Source organism: Tetrao urogallus, assembly GCF_951394365.1.
Source record: "Tetrao urogallus genome assembly, chromosome: 1".
Classification (NCBI taxonomy): Eukaryota; Metazoa; Chordata; class Aves; order Galliformes; family Phasianidae; genus Tetrao; species Tetrao urogallus.
The window spans coordinates 42,002,246-42,029,389 of NC_136813.1; the positions used below are offsets into that span (position 1 = coordinate 42,002,246).

Sequence of the window (27,144 nt, forward strand, 5' to 3'; positions counted from 1 at the left end):
TTATCTACTGGTTAAAATCAATATGTGTTTTATTACAGTTTTTACGTGGTAATTTTGCTGTTGCCAGGGGCAACTACAGAAGGAGTAAATACATACAGCTAGTGGATTCCATGCTTGTTTGCTAGCTGTTACTGTGAGATGGGTGAAACACTTGGAGGATTAGCCCACTGCCATCATTACACACTGCTAAATTAGGGGATTACTGGCTCTGCTCATTACAGCCTCAGTAGGCCCCAAGAAGGCATTAATACAGATGGCCTATATCCTAGATTGACTCCACATGGGAATTTTGGGATGTGGTGGGTTTTTATAGTTGACTACATCATCCCTTCACCAGCACTTGTACTGTTAAGCAATATCTAACAGCCGATGCCTAGGAATGTTCTAAAAACCAAACCCTGGTAAACTGTCTCTCTGTTACTTTTTGAACTTTATTTTGGATTTGGCAGGCATTCTATATAATTAGAAAACTTTCTGACCAAGAACACTCAGACACTTAGGAAATACAGCCTGTAAGGAAGGATTGATTGGACCACATCAAGAGAGAGATCTAAAATAAAACAAGCTTAAGTGGCAAAAGCAGCTTCTAATGTGGTGGAATCTGTCTATTCTCTGCCTTATGCATTTGAGATAAGAGGTTACGATTTTAAGATAAGAGATTATGTAAGAAGAACTGGATTAGGTACCACGAAAAACTTTCTAATGACAGAAAGAGAAGACCTTATTAACATGTTATGAATTAATCTGCCAAGAGTGACACTGGCAGAGACAGATCAAAGAAAGGTGCAGAACAGGGACTTTATGGCCTGCTCAGAATGGTGAAACCTTCTGGGGCAATAGGAGAGGTTTTTGTGCTGTTCCTGCCAGTGAAGATTCAAGCAGATCCCTGCTACCTACAGTGGCAGTCTGTGTCACCATTAGTATGTAGATTTTCTTGAAACTTGCCCTTCCTTTTACAAAGTCATACATAGAAGTCAAAAATAGTTTGGCTGGGCTACAGCTAAACTATGTACACAGCATTAGAGAAGCTCCCTACATTGTTTTGCAATTTATGTTTGCATTTTCTTTTTGTGCTCCTAAAGCTGTAGTACTTGATACATTGATTTAGCTTCAGTGTCGCAACTCAGTCCTACAGCTCAAAAGAGAAAATTATCGTAATGATAATTTACAAAGCTAAAAATTCATAAATGTTCACAAACACAAAATCTTTCCAGTTGTTGCATGTCCAGCTTTTCTGCTTTATTTTCTTTTTTAGGGTAAACTTTAGTATGGATACAGTAAAGGCAGCCTACTTTTCACTTTCAGTCCATCTTTATCAAAATTTAGGCACTAATTCCACTCCAGAAATGAGTAGTTCAATGATATTTTTTGCTGCTATTAGAAAATACAATGTCTGAAGTTGTTACGGAGATCAATGGGGGAGCTTTGGCAGAGATGACCAAATTATATGAAAATTACATGCTAGATCAGGCTGCCCAGAGCCACATCCAGCCTGGCCTTGAATGCCTCCAGGAATGGGGCATCCACAACCTCTTTGGGCAACCTATTCCAATGCATCACCACCCTGTGTGTGAAAAAACTTCCTCCTAATATTTAACCTAAACTTCCCCTGTCTCAGTTTAAAACCATTCTCCCTTGTCCTATCACTATCCACCCTCATAAACAGTCATTAAGATAGTTTTTACCCTTCCATGTGTAAATACAACACGTTTTAAGGAAGGCAAAGTGTTGCATAATATTTTGTCTTCTCTTGAGACACTCTCACATCTTCCAAGTGCCCACTGATTTTTCCTTAATATTTTTCTGTCCATCACCCAATACTAAGATGTTTTATCAGTTGGATGGGTGATTATGTTGCTGTGATGGTTAATCACTAGTAGTCAAGGATATGCAAATATCAAAGCTAGATGAGTTAAATTAATGGGTGTGTATCTGTCAGGCATACACAGCATAAGCATTTTTTATTATGTACTTCTCATTGCCACTCAGTTCACAGCATGCTCTACAAACATTGGCAGGGATATGTGTCATGTGTCAGAGAGTGAGCAACAGAGATTTGTACCAATTATGGATGCCAGAGAGCGTCTAATTATAGCTCATGAAAGGACAAACAAAAGGGGTAAAAAACAATAGAAACATTCCCCCCAAACTGAGGATGGATTAACAAGACTTGGAGAGAACAGACAATATTTATAGTCACTGAAATGACTACATGGCCAAGAACCTGCAGATAAAGGATTGGCTTAGATCTACAGAAAAGAAGGTCTCATTGTGATGGAACACAGGATGAAATGATCTTCACTTGTATAAAAGGGATCTTAAATATAAAACTGTGTATTAAGCTAGGCTGGAAGCAGGGAAGGAGCAGCTTTTTCCTAACTAAGAAAAAAAATCTCTTGTACTTCCAACATATAAAATAAGGCAGCAGATGGAGTTGCTAGGAGACAGAAGGCAAAGAACAGGAGTATGAATGTGCTCTAGTGTCTACTCAATAGCAAAGAGCATATGAAACAAGCCAGAGCTACAGACATTCTTACCAGCTATTACCACAAGTGATGATATTTAGTCTCTGTGCTAACCATGTAAGTGGTAAACCTGAAGAATCTTAATAAGATGACCTAAGAGAATGATACTATGTGCTGTGGGGGAAGAAAGGTGTGTACAAGCTCTGGAAAAGGGGAAGAATATTCTTCTTCACCTGGGAAGAATACAGGGATGCCGTCCGGTCTTGCAGACGTGGGATCAGGAAAGCCAAGGTGCATACAGGTACGCTGGCCAGAAGAGACAGGTCAAAGCCTGTGTACCTCCTTTGGTAAATGTAAAAGGAGAACTGGCTTCAACGGATAAAGAGGAGGCTGAGGTACTGAATGAGTTTTTTGCCTCGGTCTTCACTGGTGGCCAGAATTCCAGTACTTCTCACGTCCCTGAGCCCTGCATCCCTAAAATCTCTAGTTGGGGACTGGGGCGGTTAAATCCTTCCCCACTGTGAGGGCAGAGCAGGTCCGAGACCGCCTCATGAGGCTGAATGTGTACAAGTCTATAGGGCCAGATGGCATGCATCCCAGGGTTCTGAAGGAGCTGGCTGAGGTGGTTGCTGTGCCACTCTCCATCATATTTGAAAAGTTGTGGCTGTCACATCCCAGATAACTGGAGGAAGGCTCACGTCACTCCCATTTACAAGAAAGGGAGCAAGGAGGACCCCAGGAACTACAGGCCAATGAGTCTCACCTCTGTGCCTGGGAAGATCATGGAACAGATCCTCCTGGATGACATGCTTGATTACATGAGGAATGAGCGTGTGATCCAAGACAGCCAGCACGGCTTCACCAGGGGAAGGTCATGCTTAACCAATCTGGTGGCCTTCTATGATGGAGTGACGGCATTGGTGGACAAGGGGAAGGTGACTGATTTCATTTAGCTAGACTTGACAAGGCCTTTGACATGGTCCCCCACCGCATCCTTATCTCCAAATTGGAAGGATGTGGATTTGATGTGTGGACCACTCAATGGATAAGAAATTGGTTGAAAGGCTGCAGACAGAGGGTGGTCATCAATGGCTCTATGTCCAGGTGGAGGCCGGTAACAAGCGGCATCCCCCAGGGGTCTGTCTTGGGACCGATGCTCTTTAACATCTTTATCAATGACATTGGTGATGGAATTGAATCATAGAATCATAGAATCACCAAGGTTGGAAAAGACCTAAGAGATCATCCAGTCCAACTGTTCACCTATTCCCAATAGCTCCCACGAGTTTGAGTGCATCCTCAGCAAGTTTGCTGATGACACCAAGCTGAGTGGTGCAGTTGACACGATGGAAGGAAGGCATGCCATTCAGAGCGGCCTCGACAGGCTGGAAAGGTGATGAAGTTCAACACGGCAAAGTGCAAAGTTTTGCACTTGGGCCGGAGGAATCCCAGGCATCCATACAGACTGGAAGGACCTGTCTTTGAGAGCAGCCCTGTGGAGAAGGACCTGGGGGTCTTGATAGATGAAAAATTTAACATGAGCCAGCAGTGTGCTCTTGCGGCTTGGAAGGCAAATGGTGTCCTGGTGTCCATCAGAAGAGGGGTGGCCAGCAGGGACAGGGAGGTGATTGTCCCCCTCTACTCTGCTCTTGTGAGGCACCATCTGGAGTACTGTGTCCAGGTGTGGAGCCCCCAGTACAAAATAGGCAGGGAGCTGTTGAAGAGAGTCCAGAGGAGGGCCACAAAGATGATCAGGGGACTGGAGCACCTCCCCTATGAAGACAGGCTGAGGGAGCTGCCTGGAGAAAAGAAGGCTGTGGGGTGACCTCATTGCAACATTTCAATACTTAAATGGAGCCTACACACAGGAGGGGAATCAACTCTTTGAAAGGGTAGATAACTGCAGGACAGGGGGAAATGGTTTTAAGTTGAGGGAGAGGAGATTTAGGTTGGATGTCAGGGGGAAATTCTTTACAGAGAGAGTGGTGAGGTGCTGGAACAGGCTGCCTTCAGAGGTTGTGGATGCCCCGTCCCTGGAGGTGTTCAAGGCCAGATTGGATGGGGCCCTGGGCAGCCTGGTCTAGCAATAAATGGGGAGGTTGGTGGCCCTGCATGTGGCAGGGGGGTTGGAGATTCGTGATCCTTGAAGTCCCTTGCAACCCTGGCCATTCTGTGATTCTGTGTGACATTTGATGGTACTCTGCAGGAGATTTTTGTAGCTATGGAGCTATGGTATAACACAGGAGGGAAGGACCTTAGGAGGTCTCTAGTCCAACCTCCTGCTTATAGCACGGCCAGCACTTTTAATCCAGATGGACTTGGTGACGTAAGTTGAAAAAATGTCTAAAAAAACCTGCAAAATGTATCCACCTGAGATAATCTATTAAATTTAGGAGCTGCCTATTAATTTTCTGGGAGGAAAAAAGCTATTAATGATCTTTAAAAAAGCCCTTGAATGTGTTTGTGATGTTATGTGATGCATTGTTGCAAACATCAGAATTAACGTGAAAAAGACCAAGATACATTTAGAAGGGTAGATAAAAACAACAGATTTTTTTTTTTTTTTTTAATCTGGAAAATAAAAGTAATAAAGCATTTGGACAAAATCATGAAAAGCATAGAAAATATAAACAGGCATTGGGGTGAAAGTGGGCAGTGAATTAGGGTGAAATCACCAAGCATGAAGTAGGTTGTGGAGTGCAGGAGTCTGTACACAGCATGAAGCCCTGGAGCGATGCTGGTACTTAACCAAACCTGATCGACAGCATTCAGCACAGCCCATCTCAGTGATTAAACAAACAAACAAGAAAGAAAGCTTGGCTGATACTATTTCTCAAGCCAGGACTTAGGAGAAAATAAGCTTCATTTCTCAGTATTGCCAGACCTCCCTCTGTTATAGGCTTTCTGGGTCTGGCCTGTGCACAGCCTGCTTGTAAGGACCCAGACACAAATGGATAAGCATGCCTGTGCTGGTGCCACCAACTGCTGCAGGAATGGATTTGCAATTCTCAAGCAAGTCAGTTGTGTCCTACAGCTTGCTACACTCCCCCTCACACAGCCCAGTCCACGGCATATAGCTTTTGGATATTGCTGATGCGGCCACTTATGCACAGTTGTCTCTTATACTGGTGTAACTGTGTGGGTTGCCAAAGGACTGTTTGCACACAGAGCTGTGTATTTTGACAGTTCATCCCCTGGTACAATGGTGCTCAAAGGTTGGGCTGTGTGTAGGTAGCGAGAGTTGGTTCAGTTCCACCCATAGTGCTTACTGGAGCATGCTTTTATCATTGGATTCAGTTCCATGTTTTAGCTGTGTGGATATGGAGATGTCTCACCCCATGGAGAATCCAGTCTGTGCACCTGGGCTACAAGGGCAACCTCAATGAGCATTTCAGCTCTACCCAGAGCTTGTGCTTGCCAGGTGCTTTAACCCACTTGTCGTAGTATCTGTTAAGCTTCCACAGAGAAACGTTTATTCTAGGAGAGCAAGAGGTCACAGTCTTCAGTGCAACACTGGAAATTCGTTTTCTGTTAATTTTTAGATCTCCTGCTTCAATGGAATGTAAATATTTGCATTCTTTTGTTTATCTGTGGAATGAAAATATGTAAACAACAAACTTGTAGAGAAGTCATTATTTAAAAAGATTCCAACTCATAATATGTCTATTGAATGCCAGTAAAAAAATAAATAGCTATTAACATTCCTTCTCTTATTCCTTCTCTCCAGTGACATTATGTCTCTGCTCTAAAAGGCAGAATTTCCAGGATGCGAATAAATTAGGTAAAAAGGAAATGAACTGAGTGGTGAGAACACTTTGCAGTGTCAGCATGCATTGTGGCTGGGGCAAGCATGCCAAGTGTTTAGCAGAAGGCCTGGCAAGGCTGTGCGTTTGTGAGGGGGCTGGAGGAAAGCTAGGAGGGAGCAGAGAGCAGGTGGAGCACAAACATCCATCAGGAGGGTTCAGGAGTTCCTTCATGCTGTTCATGGTCTCTAGCTACACTGCTGAAGTGTTACAGATCTCACATTATTTTCCTAACGGTGCTGCACTGAGCAAGTGTTGAAAGAAAAACTGACTTGTATGTCAGGAAATGTAGCAGAGAGGTTGGACACAGTCAGGCCAGACACATTATCTGATTTGCCAGCAAGTGCTCTATGACTGTATTTGTGTCTTATTTCTTTCTGCAAAGTCTGCTTTGTTATTCTTTTTCTCAATAGAATCACAGGTCTCAACAATATTGCTTTGATATTTAAACAAACAAACAAATCAGTATAACATTCTTCAGCAGCCTCATTAATTCCCCTGATTAGAATTCCTATATTTTCAGTTGTTCCATTGGGAGATATTTAACAATTTATTTAGGCTTCCTTGTCATTCTGAACTTTAAAAGTGAATTACTCTTCAGGAATATCATTTAATTTACAGGCTAGGTCATCTGATTGGTCAGAATTCAACATCTTTGAGCAATTCATTATAATCAGTTTTTATAAGACAGAACCTTGCAAATGACCTCTTAAGTTTTCCAAAACTTTGGGTAAAATACAACTCTCTATTAGTAAGGCAAAAAGTTTTGGAATCTTCCATTCAAAGCTGGTAATATGCTAAGAACATGATGATAATTCATATAACAGGAAAAAGACACAGAGAAATTATTATAAAAAAAAAATCCTCTTTCTACACAAAAGAATTAAAAAGAAAAAGAAGACAATGAGGTGAGGTAGCAACATATTTCTGCTTGCAGCCATTCTCATTTTAACGCCACATGTGACTCAGTGAATGTTTGTTTATTTACTCTTCATGCTTCTACTCAGTAATATAATGATGATATAAGAAATGTATTTTGAAAAAAAAAAAAAAAAAAAAAAAAAGCCATGTGGCTTGTATACAAATTGCCCAGATAGAGGAGAGCTGCTAGAGAACGTGGTGATGCCTTTCTGTCTTCTGCACCTGTGTGTCATCCATCTGGAAATCATGGCAGACACTGGTGTGTTGTTTGGGCGTTTTGCTTGTCTTAGGGCTGGATTGTGTGTGGTTGGGCATACATCTAGGTCTGGGAACTCTAATGGGCTCTCAGGGTATCTCCAGAAGGGTAACTTGGTCCCTAGTGCCATGTCTCTTAACGGATTACAGAAAACCTCTAAGGACTTTAGTTGAATGATCAGAGAAGTAAAGTGATTCCAGATCTTAGGAACCCAGATACAAGAGCAGTAAAATAGCTGAATTTCAGGTAAGCTGTTAGATCTAATTTACACGGATAGTCTCTCTAAATAGTGAAATGCCTCAGTTTGGATCCAGGGCATTCTGAATGGTGAGTAGGCAGCAGAGACACTGCTGGCCTACAAATGTGCCTGACATTCTCCCACATGGGGTATAAGCTTTCCCAGGCATTAAACAGCTGTATGTACTTGTGGGCCACCACTAAGATTCACCTCCTCAAAGTAAAGGTTCTGCCTTCATAGTGGGCATGCTCATTCATTCTGAAATCATAACATGGAGGTGTTCCCCTTCCATCCTTTATTTATTTATTTATATCATTTTTCAGCACATACTCAAGCTCTGAGAAGCTGAGATTCAGTTCCTTCTGAGGGAATCTGAGGTCAAATCCACCTTCTCCACTTCCTACATAAATCCTCTCAATACCTGACTGCTCTAGGTTCCTTCCCTCTCTTTCTGTAGCTGCGCCACTCTGCAACATCACCATTTATTCATAGAATTGTTAAAGTTGGAAATGATCATCTAGTCCAACTGTCCACGTACCACCATATTACCCACTGAACAACATCCCTACCCTTTTCTTAAACACTTCCAGGGACAGTGATTCAACCACCTCCCCGGGCAGCTCATTCCAGTGCCTGACCACTTTTTTTGGAGAAGTTTTTCCTAATACTCAAGCTGAACCTCAAGTGTAACCTGAAGCTATTACTGCTTGTCCTGTTGCTAGTCACTTAGGAGAAGAGTCAAAGCCCCACCTCACCACAACATCCTTACAGTTAGTAGTCAAGGGTGACAAGATCCTTCCTGATCCTCCTCTTCTCCAGACTGAACAATCCCAGCTTCCTCCACCGCTTCTCATAAAACCTGTGTTCCAGACTCCTCACAGCTTTGTTGACCTTCTCTGGACACGCTCCAGAGTTTCAATGTCTTTCTTGTAGTGAGTGGCCAGAACTGAACACGGTATTCAAGGTGCAGCCTCATCAGTGCTGAATTCAGGGGGACGATCACTTCTGTGCTCCTGCTGGCTACACTATTTCTGATATTAGCTATTGGCCTTCTTGGCCATCTGATCGCTCATGTTCAGTCAAGCTTCAAGAAACACTCCCAAATCCTTTTCCTCTGTGCAGCTTTCTAGCAACTCTGCCCCAAGCCTGTAACATTGGCTGGGGTTGTTGTGACCAAAGTGCAGAACCTGGAATTTGGTTCTATTGAACTTTATCCCATTGGCCTCAGGCTGCCAATCCAACCTGTCCAGGTCCCTTTATTGGGCCTTTCTATTCTCAGGCAGATGAACACCTTCCACCTTGGTTTCATCTTCAAACTTACTGAGAGCACTCTCAATTCTCTCTCCTAAATCATCAATAAAGGTATTAGATTTCTCTGTGTGATTTACAGCTCAATGGCTACATTACATTTCTAGATGTAGGAGATATGGATGCAAAGCTCCATCAGTCTCAGAGGGGAGGTGATACTATGCTATATCTGAGTTTATAATAAGATGTAATTTTTAGATAATTAGACACAGTGTGGGTATTATCTTCACCTCTCACCTTCCAGAATACCTAAACCACAATGTTCAATTGCTATTTTTATGGAACTTCATTTTATTGTATTTAGTCTTATTCTCAGTGTAAGTACTGGATTGGGATTTGTAGACAGATGAGGCAGAGGAAAGATACGAAATTACATTTGATGTGATTTTGGGATATGAACAGAAGGTCAACATGAAGAACCTTCAAACAAGAAAGTGACTGGCGAGTCTGGGTGCCTTCATGGGTAGACAGGGGTCAAACAGAAGATCTGATATTGCAGATTTGGATATGGAGGGATGCACTGTATCAGAATACTGCTTCTGTCTCTGTGTCCCATCATAGTTTCATCTGGGATGGAATTGTTTTCTTCAGAGTGTCTGGTATGATACTATGTTTTGATTATAGGATAAAAACAATATTGATAACACACTGATGTTTATAGTTGCAGCTTAGCAGTGTCATATAAAGCCAAGGCCATTCTCAGTGGAGAGCCGAAGGAGATGGGAAGGAACAGAATTAGGACAGCTGACTTAAATTTGCCAAAGGGATATTCCATATTGTACGACATCATGCAAAAGGAATTTTGAAGGTTATGGGTGTTCACCTGGCTTCCTTCTGTTGCTCAGGGGACTATATGGGCTTTGGTCGGAGAGTGGTAAGTTCTTGTGCATCACTTATCATATTTATTTATATGTGTATATAGTCAGAACTATTTTCCTTTTTTCATCTTAGTAAATAGTTTTATCTCAGCTCATGAGTTCTACTTTGTTTTTTTTATTCTTTCCCCCACCTCCTGGGAAAAGGGAGGAGTGAACAAATGACTGTGTAATGTTGGGTCATCTGCTGGGTAAAACCACAGCACACTCTTAGGTAAAGAGAGAACGGATCCATTCTGAAGGCTGCCTGTCTGCTGCTCATCTTTTGCTTTACACACAACTTTGGTACATCTTACGTACTTGGCACTTTGCAGTCTGCAGTATTCCACTCCTTGGCTTCCTGCAATATGAAATCATTAGTTGATTCAAGACATGTCAAGATTAGCTCTGCTGTCGGGTGCAGTCAGACAAGCAACTCCACTGAGTTCAGTTCAAACGCACAGAGGTAGCTACATCCAGCAGCTCTGGTGAGGCAGGACATAGATCTTTCCTCTGACCATATTAAACACATTTCCAAGATATTTCTGTCAGATTGGCTGTTTTTCTGTGACTTCTGTTAGAACACAAATTGCTTAGCCTACATTCCCCAAATACATCTGTTTCCTGTGCTCTAAAATGTCATTACGAATTGTTATTTGGTATGGCATTTTAATCAACATGTGGAGAAGAGGTAATGGCTGAAGCAATTTCATGTTGCAGTAAGAAACACTTTAAGATCTTTTATCTTTCATTAGAATCTAGTGCTTTACTTATTGGTGCAAATACCATTGCAGAACAGGTTGGTACAGGAAATGAAGAAACTTCAATGAAAGTAGATGTAGGATAAAAATTAACGTTCAGTTTAGTTCATTCCCTTGAGAGGAAAATATCCATATCAGTTTCAGCTCCAAGACATGCAAATTTATTTTCTGTTTCGGGGCTTGAATTAAAGTAGTTGCTAACATGCTTTAGTGATTCAGCTTGTTTCAAAACTAAATTTATCCTCTAATGAAATGAAAACAGTCAAAACAGCATTGCATCTGTGTTAATGGATTCCTACAGAAGGGTCAGAGTTTAATATTATCTTTTGACTTCCTCGTGGTAAGAATGCTAGAGGGAAGAAGTCTAACACTTATGAATCTAAATATGTTTTTCTTAATTTGCTAGTGCAATTGAAATTATTTGTTTCAAAGTCATTTTGAAGCTGTTGTAAACAGGTTTTTAACCTGACCAATTGGATAACTTCAAAACATGTAATGATATAAAATTAATCTCCCTCTTCAGAGAACAAGCAGTTATTAATATTTGCCAGTTGGGAATTCATTTCTTATTGTAACTTCAGCAGTGATGAATCTTTCCAGCAAATTCAAGTAATTAAAAAGGGTGTATTTTTTACATTAATTTTGCTGATCAACTTTACGTACTTTTACTTTGCCTGTTTTTAAAGAATTATCCTCAGTTTTATTTTTCCAAATAGGTTGTAATAATGTTTATATAGATACATCTGTATATGTTTAAGACTTATTTGCTCCTTTTTTAATATTAAATGTTTTCCTTCTTGTTTTTGTCTATATAATAGGTACATATTAGTGTCTTCTGCCTATCTAGCTCTTGAAACTTCACAACAGTTTCTAACTTTCTAGTTTGTCTAGAAAGTTAGCAAATCTGAGGGAATTTGCTCTGCATTTTGGATTTCTAACAAAAGCTCATGGTTTGGGTAGCCCATTTTGTCTTGCTGTAATGAAAATATCTTCCAGTGCCATGGAAAAGAGTTGACCAGCATACAAAGTAGCACATCACATTCTGGAGTCATGAAAATGCATCTGCAGACACTGTGAGGTAAAAAGACTCCTTGATCTTTAAATGTCCCTAATGGGCTGAGGCCCTGTTTCTACTGTCTTCTCAAAACAGCACATGCATTCACTCTACCTGCTTTTACCTCTATTGCAATTAACATGGATGCTTACTGACCTGGAGGATATAATCTTTTTTTTCACCTCTGTAAGTTTTCTACTCTCTCCACAAGTGTTATTAATGTTAGCAATCACTGATTTCATACCATTTCTAGCAATAAATGGAACAGCTTTTATCTCCTCAGCATGTGAAACATGAGGTCTGTATCTGTACTTATAAATTCAGAAGTCTTGAAACTTTTGGCCAGCTGGCATGGATTGGTCCTCTTTCTACTACTAAAGTCTCATAAATAAGTTTGCCACATTAAACTACCTATTGGGAAATAGTCATAGACATAGAATGTCTTGGATAGAAAGGGATTTCAAAGATCATCAACCTCCCTGCCACAGGCAGGGTCCCTGGACTTTCCCAGCTCTAAATTTTTGCAGAGTGTTTATTTGGGAATGTGCATGCTGGTCAAGGCCAGAACCATAGCAGAGCCTCTTTTTTAGCAGTTTATCAGCAGAGATAACAAAATAGCAGCGTCAAGATTTGAGCATCAGCTTTCCAGTATAGGCATAACGAGGTGGATTTGTTTTTAAGGATGTTACTGGATCTTCGTCTGTACTTGGCACTGATGAGGTCTCACCTCGAGTACTGTGTTCAGTTTTGGGCACCTCGGTACAAAAAGGACATTGAGGTGTTGGAGCAGGTCCAAAGAAGGGCAACAAGGCTTGTGAAGGGCTTGGAGAATATGCCCTACGAGGAGAGACTGAAGGAACTGGGGCTGTTTATTCTGTGGAAGAGGAGGCTGAAGGGAGACCTTATTGCTCTCTTCCAATACCTGAAAGCTGCTTGCAGCAAGAACAGGGTTGGTCTCTTCTTACTGGTGACAGGTGACAGGACGAGGGGAAATGGCCTTAAGTTGCACCAGAGTAAGTTTAGGTTGGATATCAGGAAAAACTTCTTTACAAAACGGAGGCCATCCGATGGCTCATGTTCAGCAATGTCATGGCCATTTTTTTGTTAAGCACTGGAATAGGCTCCCCAGGGAGGTGGTTGAGTCACCATCCCTGAGTGTGTTTAAAAACTGTTTGGATGTGGTGCTCAGGGACATGATTTAGTGAAGAGTTATTAGAGTTGTATGGTTAGGTTGTGATTGTACTTGATGATCTTTAAGGTCTTTTCCAACCTGAGCAATTCTATGATTCTATGATTCTATGCAGTGGGGCACCTCCAACGGAGAATCTCTCCAAGCTGTTTGTGGCCGTAAAGGCAAATAGCAGAATCCTCACAAAATATTTCAGGAGTATCTATAGAAAATAAAATTCTTGGGGTGGTTTTTTTTGTTTTTGTTTTTTGTTTTTTGTTTTTTTTTTTTGTTGCCATAGAGGGACAGTGAGTCTTTTTTTCACAGTCAACTCTATTATTGTTTGCCCTCTTTGGGAAAAGAATCTCAGAAATTTTATGGAGGAGCAGTGGAAAGAGTCTGAAAATTTTTATTCAGCAGGGAAAATTACATTTCAGATGCGTTCATATTCAGAAGATACGTTTCATCTAACACCTTTTTTAGAATGTGGCAAAAGAGGTGTGATTTCTTTCATTTCAGGATCAGGTTAACAGCCCAATCTTTCCAGTCCAGTGCAAAGAGGCCCTTAAGAGAGCTGAGGTAGCAGCGTCTCTCAACCCTGAGCAAAACAGCCCCACACTCCAAATCATGAAGCTGAAGTGTAAAAATATCACTCTGGTGTATTAAGAAATAACTTGCATAATGCCAACCTCCTTAGATTTCATTTTCTAATTTTATCATGGCCTGCATTTTTAAGTTTTTGTCACACAGTAAGGACAGAGTCACATTCTTGCATCTTGTGATTATCTATATAAGTCAGCTGAGTCCCACTGTGAGAAAACACAGCATTTCTAATTCACTCCAAACACTTCTTTTAACTGTAGTTCATTGAATTCATTATGTGCCTGTCAGATTTGAGGCAACAGAATAAACAGACTTTCAGAGATGCTGTTGGCTCTGAGTGTGGGTCTTTTTCATTGAAACAATTTTTTATTGTATTTGCTACAGATTATTTTCTTCAGTGTTGTTTTTAGGCTGAATAGAGATTTGGTGATGTTTTCTGTTGGAATGTAACACTGTCATGTCAGGTCAAAAGGGGAAAATGCCAGTCAGTGTTTCCCTGTGATTGCACACACGTAACACCATGTCCTTTCAATGAACTCTGCCATTATTCTGAGACAGAACTGTTATCTTAGCTTGCATCATTGTGGCTATTATCAGTCATAAAAATATGTAGCTTTTTATAAGCCTTATATTCAGTAGTGAAATGTAAATACCTACTTGCCTAGTAATTAAATACTATCAATTTTATTTTTCAAGAACCAATCTTCCTTTTTTTTTTCCCCTTCATTTCCTTCCTCCTTCCCTTCTTTCCTTTCATGTGTTTGTCCATCTGCCCTCTCACATTTGATTTTTTGGAGTAGTGGGCAGAGAGAGGTCTGTATTATAGCAAAGCTTAGACCTTGGATCAGGTTTATACTTACCACTGGCAGCAATTTGCCTGTATCACTTGTTCAAGCAAAGTCTGTCTTTTTTTTCTAATACGGAGATTAAAAGTGCTTACTTTTTTTTCTGTAAACTCTTTAGAATCTCTTTATAAAAATCTATTATCTCTGCTAGAATTTCTGTAAGTAGTATTTAGAAGCTTTTAGAGAATGAGAAGAGAGGATTCATTCATTATTTGGTTTGCTTTGAATCTCAGCCTTTTGAATGATAGAAATGCAATGCCCATTACCTTAGAGATGGACACATCTGCAAATCTGTTAGAGTTAAGTAACAGTACTGCTTGCACAAGCTGAAATTTAAAGGTCGAAAAAACTTGCATCATCCCTGAAATATAAAACCACAGATGCTCAGTTTTCCAAGGCTGCATTTTAAAAAGCTCTGGGCCTGCTTCTAAGTGAGCCTTTACACAGTTTTGTTCAGTCCTTTTGATGGTAATTTTTTTTTTTTCAGTAAGATTTGTTATGAATAAAGAGAAATTAAAACTAAGCAGATATGTTTCAGTAAGTTGTCCTATGTACATATTATCTCAGGTCCTAGAAGCTGTAGATCTGTATTAGGATGGCAATGGCCCAGATAAACTATTCCTACCTCTGACAAAGGCCAACGTACCATAGGTTTAGTGTTATATCAACAATGTTGCATAGCTAAATCAGGCAGAAATACCTTTACACAGCTCTGCATTTCAGATATACACATACCTATATACACCCAGCCAGATAAAAACTAATTGTTCATCTCTAAAAGGGCATTTACATCATGATATTGGTTATTCTCTGTGTTTACTTCAGATTTCAGCTCCCCACACTGCAGATACTTTAGTTCAGTGATCTGGAGCAGAGTAGGAGGGGAGTACAGATGGGTAGTGGTTCATGCTTGATTCCACGCTATATCAAATGGAACATTCTGTGCTTCCTGCCATGAAAGCCAGGGGCTCTCACTCCTTGTTGAGGGGTGAAAAAAGCAGATAAACCACGTCCAGACAGCTGTAAGAAGAAGTTGTTCTTGGTTTGGAAGGTTCCCGGATCAGGAACAGCTTGTTTCTCCATGACTTGGCCTTTTTTGTTTTCTTTTCTCAGTGTAACAGGCAATGTAGGAACCAAATCAAGATGGATGGTTAGAAATACCTTGACTACCAAGCAACTTGCAAATGAAATGCAAATAACTTTCATTTGGATGGCAAAGGTTAGCTATTTGCCTTCTGAATTTTAGCTTACAATTGGAAATAAATGCTTAGATGTGGTATTAAGGGACATGGTTTAGTGGGGATGGTAGGTGGATGGTTGGGGTAGATGATCTTGGAGGTCTTTTCCAGTGCTAGTGATTCTATGATTCTCTTTTATTGCATTTTGCAGTGAAGTCATAATAATCTGTTTGGAATTTGTCACCATGGATTGCAGGAATCAGAGTAGGACACAGTGACATTGAAAGGTCACTTTGATCTTTAACTGTTATAGCTCTGGGAATGACTAATGGCTTTATTCTGCTACAAATGTAGTGCAGGAACAACATGATGAACTGCAACTGACTTGCTTTTAAGCATATAGATCTCTGAGTCTTAAAAGAAAGGATGATGAGACCTTATTAAAAAAGCAATGGGTTTATTTTTCATTTTAGTCTTTTTTGAGTAATGTTGGATGGTTGTTGGATGAGGTCATTTCACTTACAGAAATATAACTTTAAAAAGTGACTGTGGATGTTAATTCTCAAATTTATTATAACATTTAAATTCTTCTCCTTATGTGATGCTTCAAGGAGAATGACTTCAACCAATAGTCATCATCATTTTTGTTTTCCTAGAAATATTTTAGTACTGTTTTTAAGATGTGAGCTTTCTTGTCTTATCATAGGAAGTAAAGGATATTGCTTATTTTCTGAAGCACAGGTTTGAAACAAGTAACTGACACTACTGCGTTTGTACTTGGTTTGTTTCAGATAAGCAGAGAGGCATGACTGAGTCATTCTGAATTAGCACAGTTGTAATGGTTACGTCAGATACTCTTTAGGGTGTGGAAAGGAGACAGAACACATGTTTCTACTACAGCAGAAACTGTTAAAACTAGGAGAAGCAAGGAGCATGCCAGTTATGAAGCCTGCTTTGTACAATTTCTGTGTAACTCCAATAAAAAAATTAACCAGTTTGATAAGAAATGACAAAAAAATAAAAACATTCCTACCATCACTCTTCATTTCTCTTTCTTTTCTGTTTCTTTTCTATTTCATGTTTCTGTGTTCTTTGAATCATTTTCTTTCTTTTGCTTTCACCTTTTCTCCATTAATTCCTATCTCCCTTCCTCCGTCCCCAAGTTCCTCAAATTTTAAAAGTCAACTCATTCTATTATCCTCTTTCTATTAAATAGGCTATTTTATTCATTTTCTAATTGTGACATTTTTAATAATTGACAAGCATTGCTACATGTATGTTGCTCTATATATGACTTTTTCATTTGGAGTTCATTGCATGTTTTGCATTTTTGAGAACTGTTTGTAGAACCAAGTTAATATTCACTGCTGATGTGAAACGGTGGTATATCCATCTCTTTAAACAATACTCACAACTTCAGGAAAAGTCTGAGCAGCCCTTTGTTAACATCTTCTTTCAGTTATATCACTGAAATGTGTTGCAGAAGAGAATTTCCTCGTCTCAACCATTGTTTCCTAGAAATATAATGGGGAGACAAATTAAGTGTCCCACGAAGAGGACAGCTTAGATTAAAATGTGGATAACCTACAATCCTCTTCTCACTTTCAGTAAGGACCACACTTTAAGCAACTGACTCATCTCATGGAAAAGCACTTCATCCAGACAGTATTGTCTGCCAGTCCAAAAGAAACTCGAAAGATCATGTATTGTCAAGTTTTTCCCTGTGTTTAAATAACCTAGTTCTGATCATGAAACCAATGTCAAAGCTTGCTTCCCAGTCTGTGCTGACTACGGTATCTTTGGGCATAGCTTGTCACATAACTTCTTGCTACATCAACACAGCTAAAAGGAGAGAGCAAGGGACCAGAGCTAGAGTCCAAGGTCAACAGCCACAAATTCGCGCTGCCTATGGCATGTCTCTTCACTCACAAACCTGCCTTGGTGACAGCTAGCTGGTATGGTCTGCAGTGGGACAACACAGAGAAAAAAGTTAGGCAGCGTGGGTGGTTCAGAATCCTGAGCAACTTCATTTATTTATGCAGTGGTGTGCAGCTACTCTTTGAGAATAATTCAGTGCCTGGTCTGAAGCTGGTAAGAGAATCTAATAGTAAACAAATAAATGTAATCCAAATCGACATTGATGAAAAGCCCAGAATGTGGAATTAGTCTAAAGCTGCCTCTTGAAAGCCCTTTGGCAGCCACAGATTTTGCAGTGTGTTAACAGCTTCAATGGAAAGGCTGGCAAGATTGTGACGTTGCCTTTATTTCCACAGTCACGCTATCAGAGGGGACACTTCACTCTTTTTTCCACCTCCTCTGTCATTTGTAAGCTGCTTGCCTCCTCTATGAGCTCTGCCTCCTTGAGAAGCAACTTAGGAATGCCTTGGTGTTTCTCCTGTTCATTCCCATAGCATATTCTTTTTTTATCCATTTGTTTCTAAAGAGAGACTGTGAGTTACCTGAGGGTGCTTGAAAATTCAGTAAATGATCAAACATTAGGTTGCATTTTGTTTCTAGATTTTCTATTTGTGTTAGTTCATGAACGATTTCATGAATGGAGATTTACTATCCTCAGCTCCACTAAAAAGCTTCTGAGGAAACTTTCTATCTGAGGAAGTATTGTACCTCACAGTCTGGGGACTTGCCCAGGTGACAGTGGAAAATTAGGATAAAAAGATTTATCTACTTCTGTATAATCCTTTGCATTAAACACACACCTCCATTTTGCACTACAAATATGTTGCCTTACTCAGAGGCAGCTGCAGTTTACCATCAACAGGAAATAAACAAAGGAAAAGTATTAATCTGTTTTAATCTCAAGTGCAGAGATTATTTTTTTCTCCAATAATAAGAAGCTATCTTCTGAAAAAGCACAACTGCACTACTGGAATATCTGTCTTGTGTCTTGGTACATACTACATATAATCACAGCAGCAGACTTTGTTAGTTTAAAGCAGTAGAAAAGCAGGGTGACAGAACATCTAGGACTGGATATGGTACCACAAAACAACAATGAATCAGAGGATTCAAACTTTATAAAACACGTTTTTCAGCAGTTCCTCAGTGCACAAAACAATGTTGCCAGGTAGATCAAGTGACATAGTTGTGAAATAGTTTATTCAACTGATATTTCTCTCCACTTTCATTCTCTCACAAATTACTTACAGATATTTTGTGCACGTAGACTTTTTCAGTGTCTACTTCTCTGTTCCACAGATAACCAGTCCAATCATCAAAATAATGTCTTCCACAGCAGTGAGAAGCAGGTTATTTTCCAATATTTTTGCTTGCCATGCAAATTTAAACTGTGTTATTAAATGAACTGTGAAAAAACTTATGCACTCTGTTTGTTAGTAAAAATTTTTCAAACTGCAGCAAATTAAATTTCACTACTTTTATATAAAAATAACATTGAATCAAGCAATAACTTCTTCTATGATTGATTCATTCCATACCGTTAAATACCATACCATACCATTAAATACCATACCATACCATTAAAAAAAATACCATACCATTCACCATCCAGGATGAATAATTGATATGCATACTTTTAGGCACCTATTTCTTTTTGGAAACAGTGAGAGCTAAAGTATTGCTTGTGAGTAACCAGCAGTATCAGTACTCTTTACATGATTTATTTATGCCTTGCTAAAAAGCTCTGATGTAACTGTCCAGTGCTGTTTTCTTTTTCCTATAGGGAGGAAAAAATCCCAAGCTGTCATCATCAGCTGGCTTGTGTCCAGTAATTTCAAACAGCACTATTTAAAATTAATTTAAATAGCAGAAGACTGGGTGTTAATTTCTCTCATATGTCAGGAGAGTAGGCAATAAAACCAATCAATTGAATCTTAGCAGTCCTTTCCTCTGTAACAGTGGGAGGAGAGGGTGAGATCACCAGTTCCGCAAAGCTTAAGTGACCTGCTGACTTCTTTGTCTGCTGGCTGGTTTGCATGCTTTCCACTAGCAAAGCAAGCTAGGGAAAATGTTTCCCTGCTACTCTGTGAATAAGAAGCTTTCACATATAGTCCCATTGCACTATAAACCCAAGTGACACAGAGTCCTCCAGAAGATATGCCTCCATAAATATCATTTTTTCTTACACCACACCTGTGGAAAGAAACAGTTAATGAGTGGTGTATAGCTTTAATACTCATGGTTCTGAATATGAACAAAGCCCCTGAGAATACTGGAAGTAATTATGCTGTCTTTCCTTCTGTTTTAGCTACTGGGACCAGCATTGTTCACTGCAGTTGTTATGAGAATTTCTTACCATTTTTAAGACTGGCTTTTATTTCTTGGAATGGTTCATAATCTGTCATATCAACTCTGAGAAACTGAAGCAGACATTGAGAGACAAGCTACCTTGTATAGTAGAAGCAGTCTCACCTATTGTAACCAAATTTTTCATTTTGTTCTGCTTAACATATTAGAGTACCGCATCACCTTACTGCATTTGTAAGGGGCTACTTTAGTTTGTGAGTTCTTTGTGAGCATGCAAACCAGGAGAGGTTCAGGTTGGATACTGGGAAAAAAAATTCTTCTTTGAAAGAGTAATAATGCATGAGAACATGCTGCTCAGGAAAGTGGTGGTTTCACCGTCCTGGAGGTGTACAAGAAACGTGTGGTTATGTCACTGAGTGGGGATGGGCTGATGGTTGGATTACATGATCTTAATGGTCTTTTTCAACCTTAATGATTCCATGATTCTATGATTTTATTCAAGAACAAAAGCAATTTATATATAATATGTGGGTCTATGATTTAGATTCAGCCTTCTTGAAATTTGCTGAAGACACAGAAGTGTAGGTTAACACAAGAAGCTCTTAAGATACAACTCACATGCTTCTGTATATTGTGTGTAGGAAGACATTTCATTTTTCACATGCCAAATAGGTGTAGTTAAAACAAAGCTATAAGAGGAAGTGTTATCAAGTCAAAATCCAGCTTGTTTTTACATTGTTGTTTTATAAAATGAAGGAGAAGTTGTGCCTACTTGTAACTGAAAATCTGTCATGATTTCCTCAGTATTTTGAGGAAATATCAATGGGCAAGAGTTGTTCAGTTGCTCCCTTCATTCTAGCTGGAAGGTGTTTTTAAACATCTCTGTTAGGAATTGCAGCATACAGGGAAGAAGGAGGTGTGGGGCTAAATACACTGTAGCTATTTTGAATTAAGATTATATTGATGCTGCTTTTGTTTTGTTTTGTTTTGTTTTGTTTTGTTTTTCTGTTAAGCAGCAAGTATTCTGAGTGCATGATAATACTTGTTAGGAACTGCATCTGCTTTAAGTCTCCGCTCCTTGATATGTTCTTGAACCTGTGCCATTTTGCAAGGCGCACTGATTCAAAGGCTCTGTTGGGGTGGTAGGAGACTGACATCACAACATTAGCATGTTCTGAACTACTATTTGAGAATCATAGTCTCATAGGCAGTGAACAAGCTGTGGAATTACAGTCATGTTTAACTGACATTAAATAGACTCTTTGACATATTCAAATGCTGTTAAAACTGCCACTTAATCAGTTACCATGATTCTATGATCAGCTATGCTAACAATTCTAACATATTGTTAGTTATGAACTATTTTGATAGAAAATTACTCTGTCAATGTCATGTATCAACATGTAAGTAGTATTTTCAGTACTCTCCACTGAGTACTGTCAGATACTGTTTTTTCTGTATGTGTACTACCATTAGAATTTATGCTATCCAAGACTTAAATCTAGTAATATAATTCAGTCAATCACTCTAAAGAAATACGTTAAAAGAGACTTGTTGTGGAGACTGAATTAAATACGAGTGATTAGAACATTCAGACGTGTGCATTTATATATGCAGAGCTCATCATTACTTTCAGTAACTTTTATTTATAAAGATGAAGGCCAGCATCCAAAAGCTAGGCAAACACCACAGATGAGCTATTTTTGGCTTCAGATAAGGTTTTTACTTCTAAAAGTATCCTACAGACAGCAGTTCTTCATCTAAGATGCTTATGTTTTAATCAAGAGCTGTCAAACTTCTTGACAACTAGAGGAGAGATTACTTTATAGCCATTTACTCAAGGATCAGATGGCAAACAAATTTTACAGTTACAAAGGATGATGGAAAATGATCTGAGGACCATGTGAGAATTCTTCCCTGGCCTGCCAGTTTGATGGCCTAATTTGAGTAATGAGCAAATTTTACTATGCCCTGCATACAAATTCTATAAACAACTTTATTGCAGATGTAGCATTGCTGCTAATATCCTGTTTTATATTATCTGAGATAAAGCAGAATCTCTACTGAAGTGTGATTGAAGTATAATATTACACATTTTATCTGAAAAAACATGATCAAATGTAAACAAAATTCACAGCAGTTCAGTGGCTTTGACTCTGCAGGATGTCAAGGTAAATTTTCAAAATTTTCTCTTTCATGATTACAATTGACAATTCTGCAATATTATGCGGGCAGTAAAGCAGATTCATTAGTGGATGAGCAGGTGATAAAAGTAGTAACTAATGGACAAATCCTGACTTCAGTGAAATCATTCTTATTTCTCTAATTTCATATCATCTTGTGCCATTGGATTTTCTTAATAACCTTTTTTCACACTATTTATTTCTGTTTTTTAGTTTATTGAAGACCATATGAGTCTGCAAGGAACATAGCTATATATGTCATTTTTCTGTCTATGCCCAGTTTATTTGTACGCCTTTGAAACACAAATTTTTGATGTCTTCTGTTACAAAAGTTCTTGTTCTAGTTTGTCTATTTGATATATTCCTTTAGCATTTTCATACATGGTTCCTGTTTTATTGTGGAGCATTTAGTAGCTTCAGTAAAAGAATACAGCATCCTGCTGCTCACCTGCTTAAAAATCTGTTTGTTTGTTGAAGATAATAAGAAAGGGGAATTTATAAGCATGAAACAGACTGACTTTTATACTGACACGTGGTGATAGGAGAAGGGGAAATACCTTTTTACTAAAATAAGGGAAGTTTAGATTTATATTACAATGAAATTTTTTACTCAGGAGGTGGTGAGGCAGTGGCACGGGCTGCCCAGAGAAGCTGTGGGTGCCCCATCCCTGAAGGTGTTCAAGGCCAGGATGAATAGGGCCCTGGGAAGCCAGAGATGATGGGTGGCAGCCCTGCCCATGGCAGGGATGGTGCAACTAGGTGATCTTTGAGGTCCCTTCTAACCTAAGTTATTCTATGATTCTATGATACTCTACAGTGCCAAAACTTTTGTAGCATGTGGTATTAACTTGGGAAAACAAGTACACAATATAAAGTCTTGCTCTTAAGATCTCAGCAGACTGAAAAAAAAAAAAATAATTGTAAACATTTCAGATTATGTTATTAACCAGAATTTATCTTGCCAAATCAAACCAGAGTATGGAGGCAGACTGAGGTAACAATGAAAACAGGACAGGAAAATTTGTTGTGGGATTTTGCAGTAGAAGAAACTGGTTGGAAGCTAAGATGTGGGAAGAATGCATAGAAGAAGACAGAAGGGTAAGATGAAAAGGAAGAAAATGGGCTGTGGGAATCTTCCCGTCACTGCAGTGCTCTGCAGTGTCTTGGGGCAATGCCATTATTCTATTGAGCTCAGTGGGATTTCTGCTCCTGGCTCAAGTGCAGCAAAGATGTCTCTCTTGATGCTTATCACGGATGCTTGACCTTGCAGGCAAGGAAGTGATTGCAATTTAGAGTACCTCAAAGAATAACTTGTGTCACATGCTTATTGGGTTCAGTAGAAAGACAGCCTTCATTTTTCATAAGTGCAGATATACTTATTCTACCCAAAGATCATCCTAGTCAGACTTCTATATCAGATCACTTTGTTTAGAGAGCAAAGGGAAATCTAGGCACTTCTGGATTTATTCCCACATGTTGACTCACAACTATCCTACTCAAAGCCAAAACCACTCCTAGTAATACTTTCAGTCACCAACAGCAACTGCCAACCAGCAAGAACAGATAACAGCAGAGACAAACTCTCAATCTGCTTCAACCTGAAGCTGGAATTTTAGTGGAAGAGAGATTTTAGCTGTAGGATGTATTAACTGAAGGCACATTAGAGATTCTCTAGTGAGTGATCAATAAGTCAACAGCTTGTAAGCAGTGAAAGTCCTTGCCTCTGGAAAGCTCTCCTTAGCTACCTGCTTCAGTGCCAAAATTGGTAAGTCCATATTATAGCAGTATAAGCTTGCCTGTGGATCTTTGAAATGGGGATTAATTTAGAAAACAAACAAAAAAAAGCAAATCACATTTGTGATTTATATTCAGTGCTTTCCATATAATCTCTGCTGAATTTACAAAGTAGTGTTTATCCTTTCAGTCCTGCTGCGTGTAATCTGGACTGTCATGAATTTTTTTTTTCTTCTCAGCACTAATATATGACTTCTTTAAGTTGGTATCAGGAAACTGGTCAGATATATATCTAGATTGTATTAAAATGACCCATTGATACAAATCCAGTTCATAAATACTTATCAGGATGGGAGTAATAAGACAAATAGAAGAGATGCCAATGTCTTCTGGCATAGTTTCAAGAGGAGATGATACTGAATGTACACAGAATGCGGTTTCTTAAAGAAGTGTTGCCATTCTACGTTTAACAATTGCTATATTTTGTTTAGGAGTTCATTACCTTTCATTGCATGTGAAGAATGATTGATACTGTGTTAATGTATTTCAAGGAGATTTCTATGCTATTTATTTAACATGTCTTCTCTTCTAAAAGATAACCGTAACAATGAAGACTAGGATAATAATCATCCTTTGAGTAACAAAGAACTAACTCAGACACTGTTTATTCTACAGAATTTTTTTCTTTATTTTATAAAAGTGTTGGTTGAAGAACTATATAATATACTACTGGCAGGTTCAATTCAGAGGCACTGACTTCCTCAAAACTCTTTGAGACTAGAAGTTTTTATTTCATAATTACATTTATATCTTGCCCTATCTAAGTTTCCTTGCACCCATCACACACACACTCTTTCCCCAGGAATGCTGACAGCAGGTCTTATGCATTTACCCAATATTTGTTCTTTGGCTTCAGTTTAGCATTTGATCATACAGAATTTAGAAAATGTAGTCAAAATCATTTAATCTAATTCATTGTATTGAAATACTCAGTAGTTACAGGGTTATATTTTCTTGGATCAGGAACAATAAGCTTATCCACCAAGCCTCAACAGGTTTCAAGTTCAGTTCAAATGTTGATTTGAATTCCACCAGTATGAATAATTGCTTTGGATCTGAGCCAATTGACTAAATCAGCTCAGACAGTTGAAATTCCCATCAGTTTGTAAAACTAGGCTGTGATGTTATAATTTATTCTGTTAAAAGATGGACAAAGAATCAGAACTTTGATAAACTTGTAGGGTGTTTGTAAAGCAAGAAGAAAAAATTGGAAGAAGTGAAAACTTGAAAACTCATGTTTCATTCTGGAGGCAAGCAGGGTACCATTCACACGTGAAACAGCGTATTATGAACTATAAGAAACCTAGAGTTGTCTCTTGGTACTATACTAGATTCTTCTTAACCCTTTCAAGTTTTGCAAACTGTCCTCAAAGGGGCAAGGGATCACCAGGCCAATCTCTGTTGAGGTGTTGTAAATTGTAGCTGCACCTTTTCAACAGGATGGCCTTACTCTAAGATTGGTTGCTTCCTGGAAAAAATATAAGAATGTCTGAATGTCACATCCTGATCAGAACTGCTGTTGCAGCTCAGTTCTGCATTGTGGTTTCCTGTGAAATGCTACATCACTCCTCCTTCGTTCTATGGGTTTTTGCTGCAGTTGCATTCTGCATATATATTTTTCTGGAGCCAATTTTTCCACAAGCAACAGAAAAGATGGCTATCATCCAAAACTAAATATAAATTCAGTTCCCCTTCCTGAGCTGAAGAAATTTGGATTTATAATAAAGAGGTTCCTTTAGCAGTTACAAAAAGAAGTAAAACTAGGCTGCCTCTTTCTAGCTATGCTTTTCTGATCGCATAAACATGAAGAGAAAAAATAACAGATAATTTTCATTGTTGTATTTGTTTGTAATCTGTGACAAACAAGTAGCAGCAAATAGAAGCATTTAAGAATATGATCAATCTAGAGTTTTGCAACATCACAAAAGCAGTAAAGGAAAAATTTCTACATGTTGAATTCAGGTTCCAGTTTCCACCAAAACACTTGAACAAACAATAGAAATACATCCAAGCATTCTGAATATATGTATCCCAAAATTTAAAACAGACCATTGAGGAAAGAAAATCAAAAATCCAAGTTTAAGAAGGGAGACTATTTTGTCTTCTTCACAAGAAGTGAGAATGAGAGGTCTCCAGTGAAATTAAGCAGGTATAAGCTGCCATTTTTATCTTCTGGGATTTCAGTCATGTATGTTGGAGAAAGCGCTTCCATTTGCTGTGCTGAAGATTATTTGATAACAGATCTTATTTTCATTGTTCTGTTTCCACCTAGTGCTCGAAGTGCAAATTGCACTGAATTGTAAGTATTTTCTAGAATAAGACTGCCAATCTGCACTGGTCTCAGCTTTGAGGGTATTTGCATTACAAATAAGTGAATAAGTATAGTAATATTAAATATTTCTTTCTCAGTGAAACGTATTTGCACTAGCTCCTAAAGATCAAGTGTCACTATGTCAAATCAAGTATCAACTATGGTCTTTGCTACATGGTCTATTCAGTTATTTGGCTTAAATCTTAGAATCCCTCTTGAGGATGTCATTTTTTGTGTGAGGTCTGTTGTTAACTGAGGGCAAATGAATGCATTGTGGTGATTGAAAGGCATTCATTACTCTCATGGGCAAGAGTATGCTGAAGCTGAAGTCTAGAAGGGGGTCTCTGAACTGCCCCGAGGTTTTCATTCAGGTGGACTGATCTGGGCAATCTTTCTCCATGCATCTCAAGCTATAAAGTACATTTTACACTTCCTAGCAACCATAATCTTTTAGTAACAGAATATGGAGGCTTCAAAAACTCTATGATGATGCCAGAAGAAAAAAGCTAAGATTTTTGTGCTGAACTATGTCAGGAAGAGCAAAGCATAGCTACAAGATACAACTTGTGAATCTACCTTCTGAAGTGTAGCAGGAATCTTAAAGATAAATAAAAAGCATATATAGACAGTGCAAGTGATGCTTTACTTCTCTTTTCAGTTATAAGACAAAACAAATTGGGCCTCGGTCTTACACATTTTAATATGTCACGTATGCTTACAAAAAGTAAGAAAATACTGATATTGCTAAATTCAAACAGCATTTCATAAAATGTAAGTATGGCAATAGCTTTGAGAACTGAGTTTTTTGTTCACACTATTTTTAGCAAAATCTAGATGTACCACTTCTGTAAGTTTGCCCATTCTTGTAGCTAGAGCAAAATAGTTGAATGACTGAATTGCACCACATGCACCTTCTGGAAAATATAGGATTTTTATCCATGCTTCTGATGTGTAGGAGGAAAGTCTCTTCAGGATTCGTAATTTGGACTTTTGCTTTAGGAAAAAATGCTTCCGTTCCTTTTTTTTTTCTTTTTTTTTTTTTTTTCTTCTTGCATTTTCTCTTTGAGCATATGCAAAAGGGAAAAATATCATGCCAAGATTAAGGAAATGCACTGTCTCAGGCTCATAGTATCTTGGCCATTCTCTCAGGACAATGTACTAAGTGCTGGTTTATTAGA

At 38.8% G+C, this 27,144-nt stretch overlaps 1 protein-coding gene across 1 annotated transcript in view; it reads left to right on the plus strand.

Annotated features, from left to right (window-relative positions):
• Nucleotides 1–2,715: 2,715 nt before the first annotated feature.
• Nucleotides 2,716–27,144, plus strand: part of SCEL (sciellin) — a gene marked incomplete at both ends in the record, with an annotated part of 92,509 nt that continues 68,080 nt past the window's right edge. The window contains one exon of the mRNA XM_079538714.1: nucleotides 2,716–2,812. Within this exon, the coding sequence (XP_079394840.1) occupies nucleotides 2,716–2,812 (97 nt within the window). The remainder of the gene's footprint in view (nucleotides 2,813–27,144) is intronic.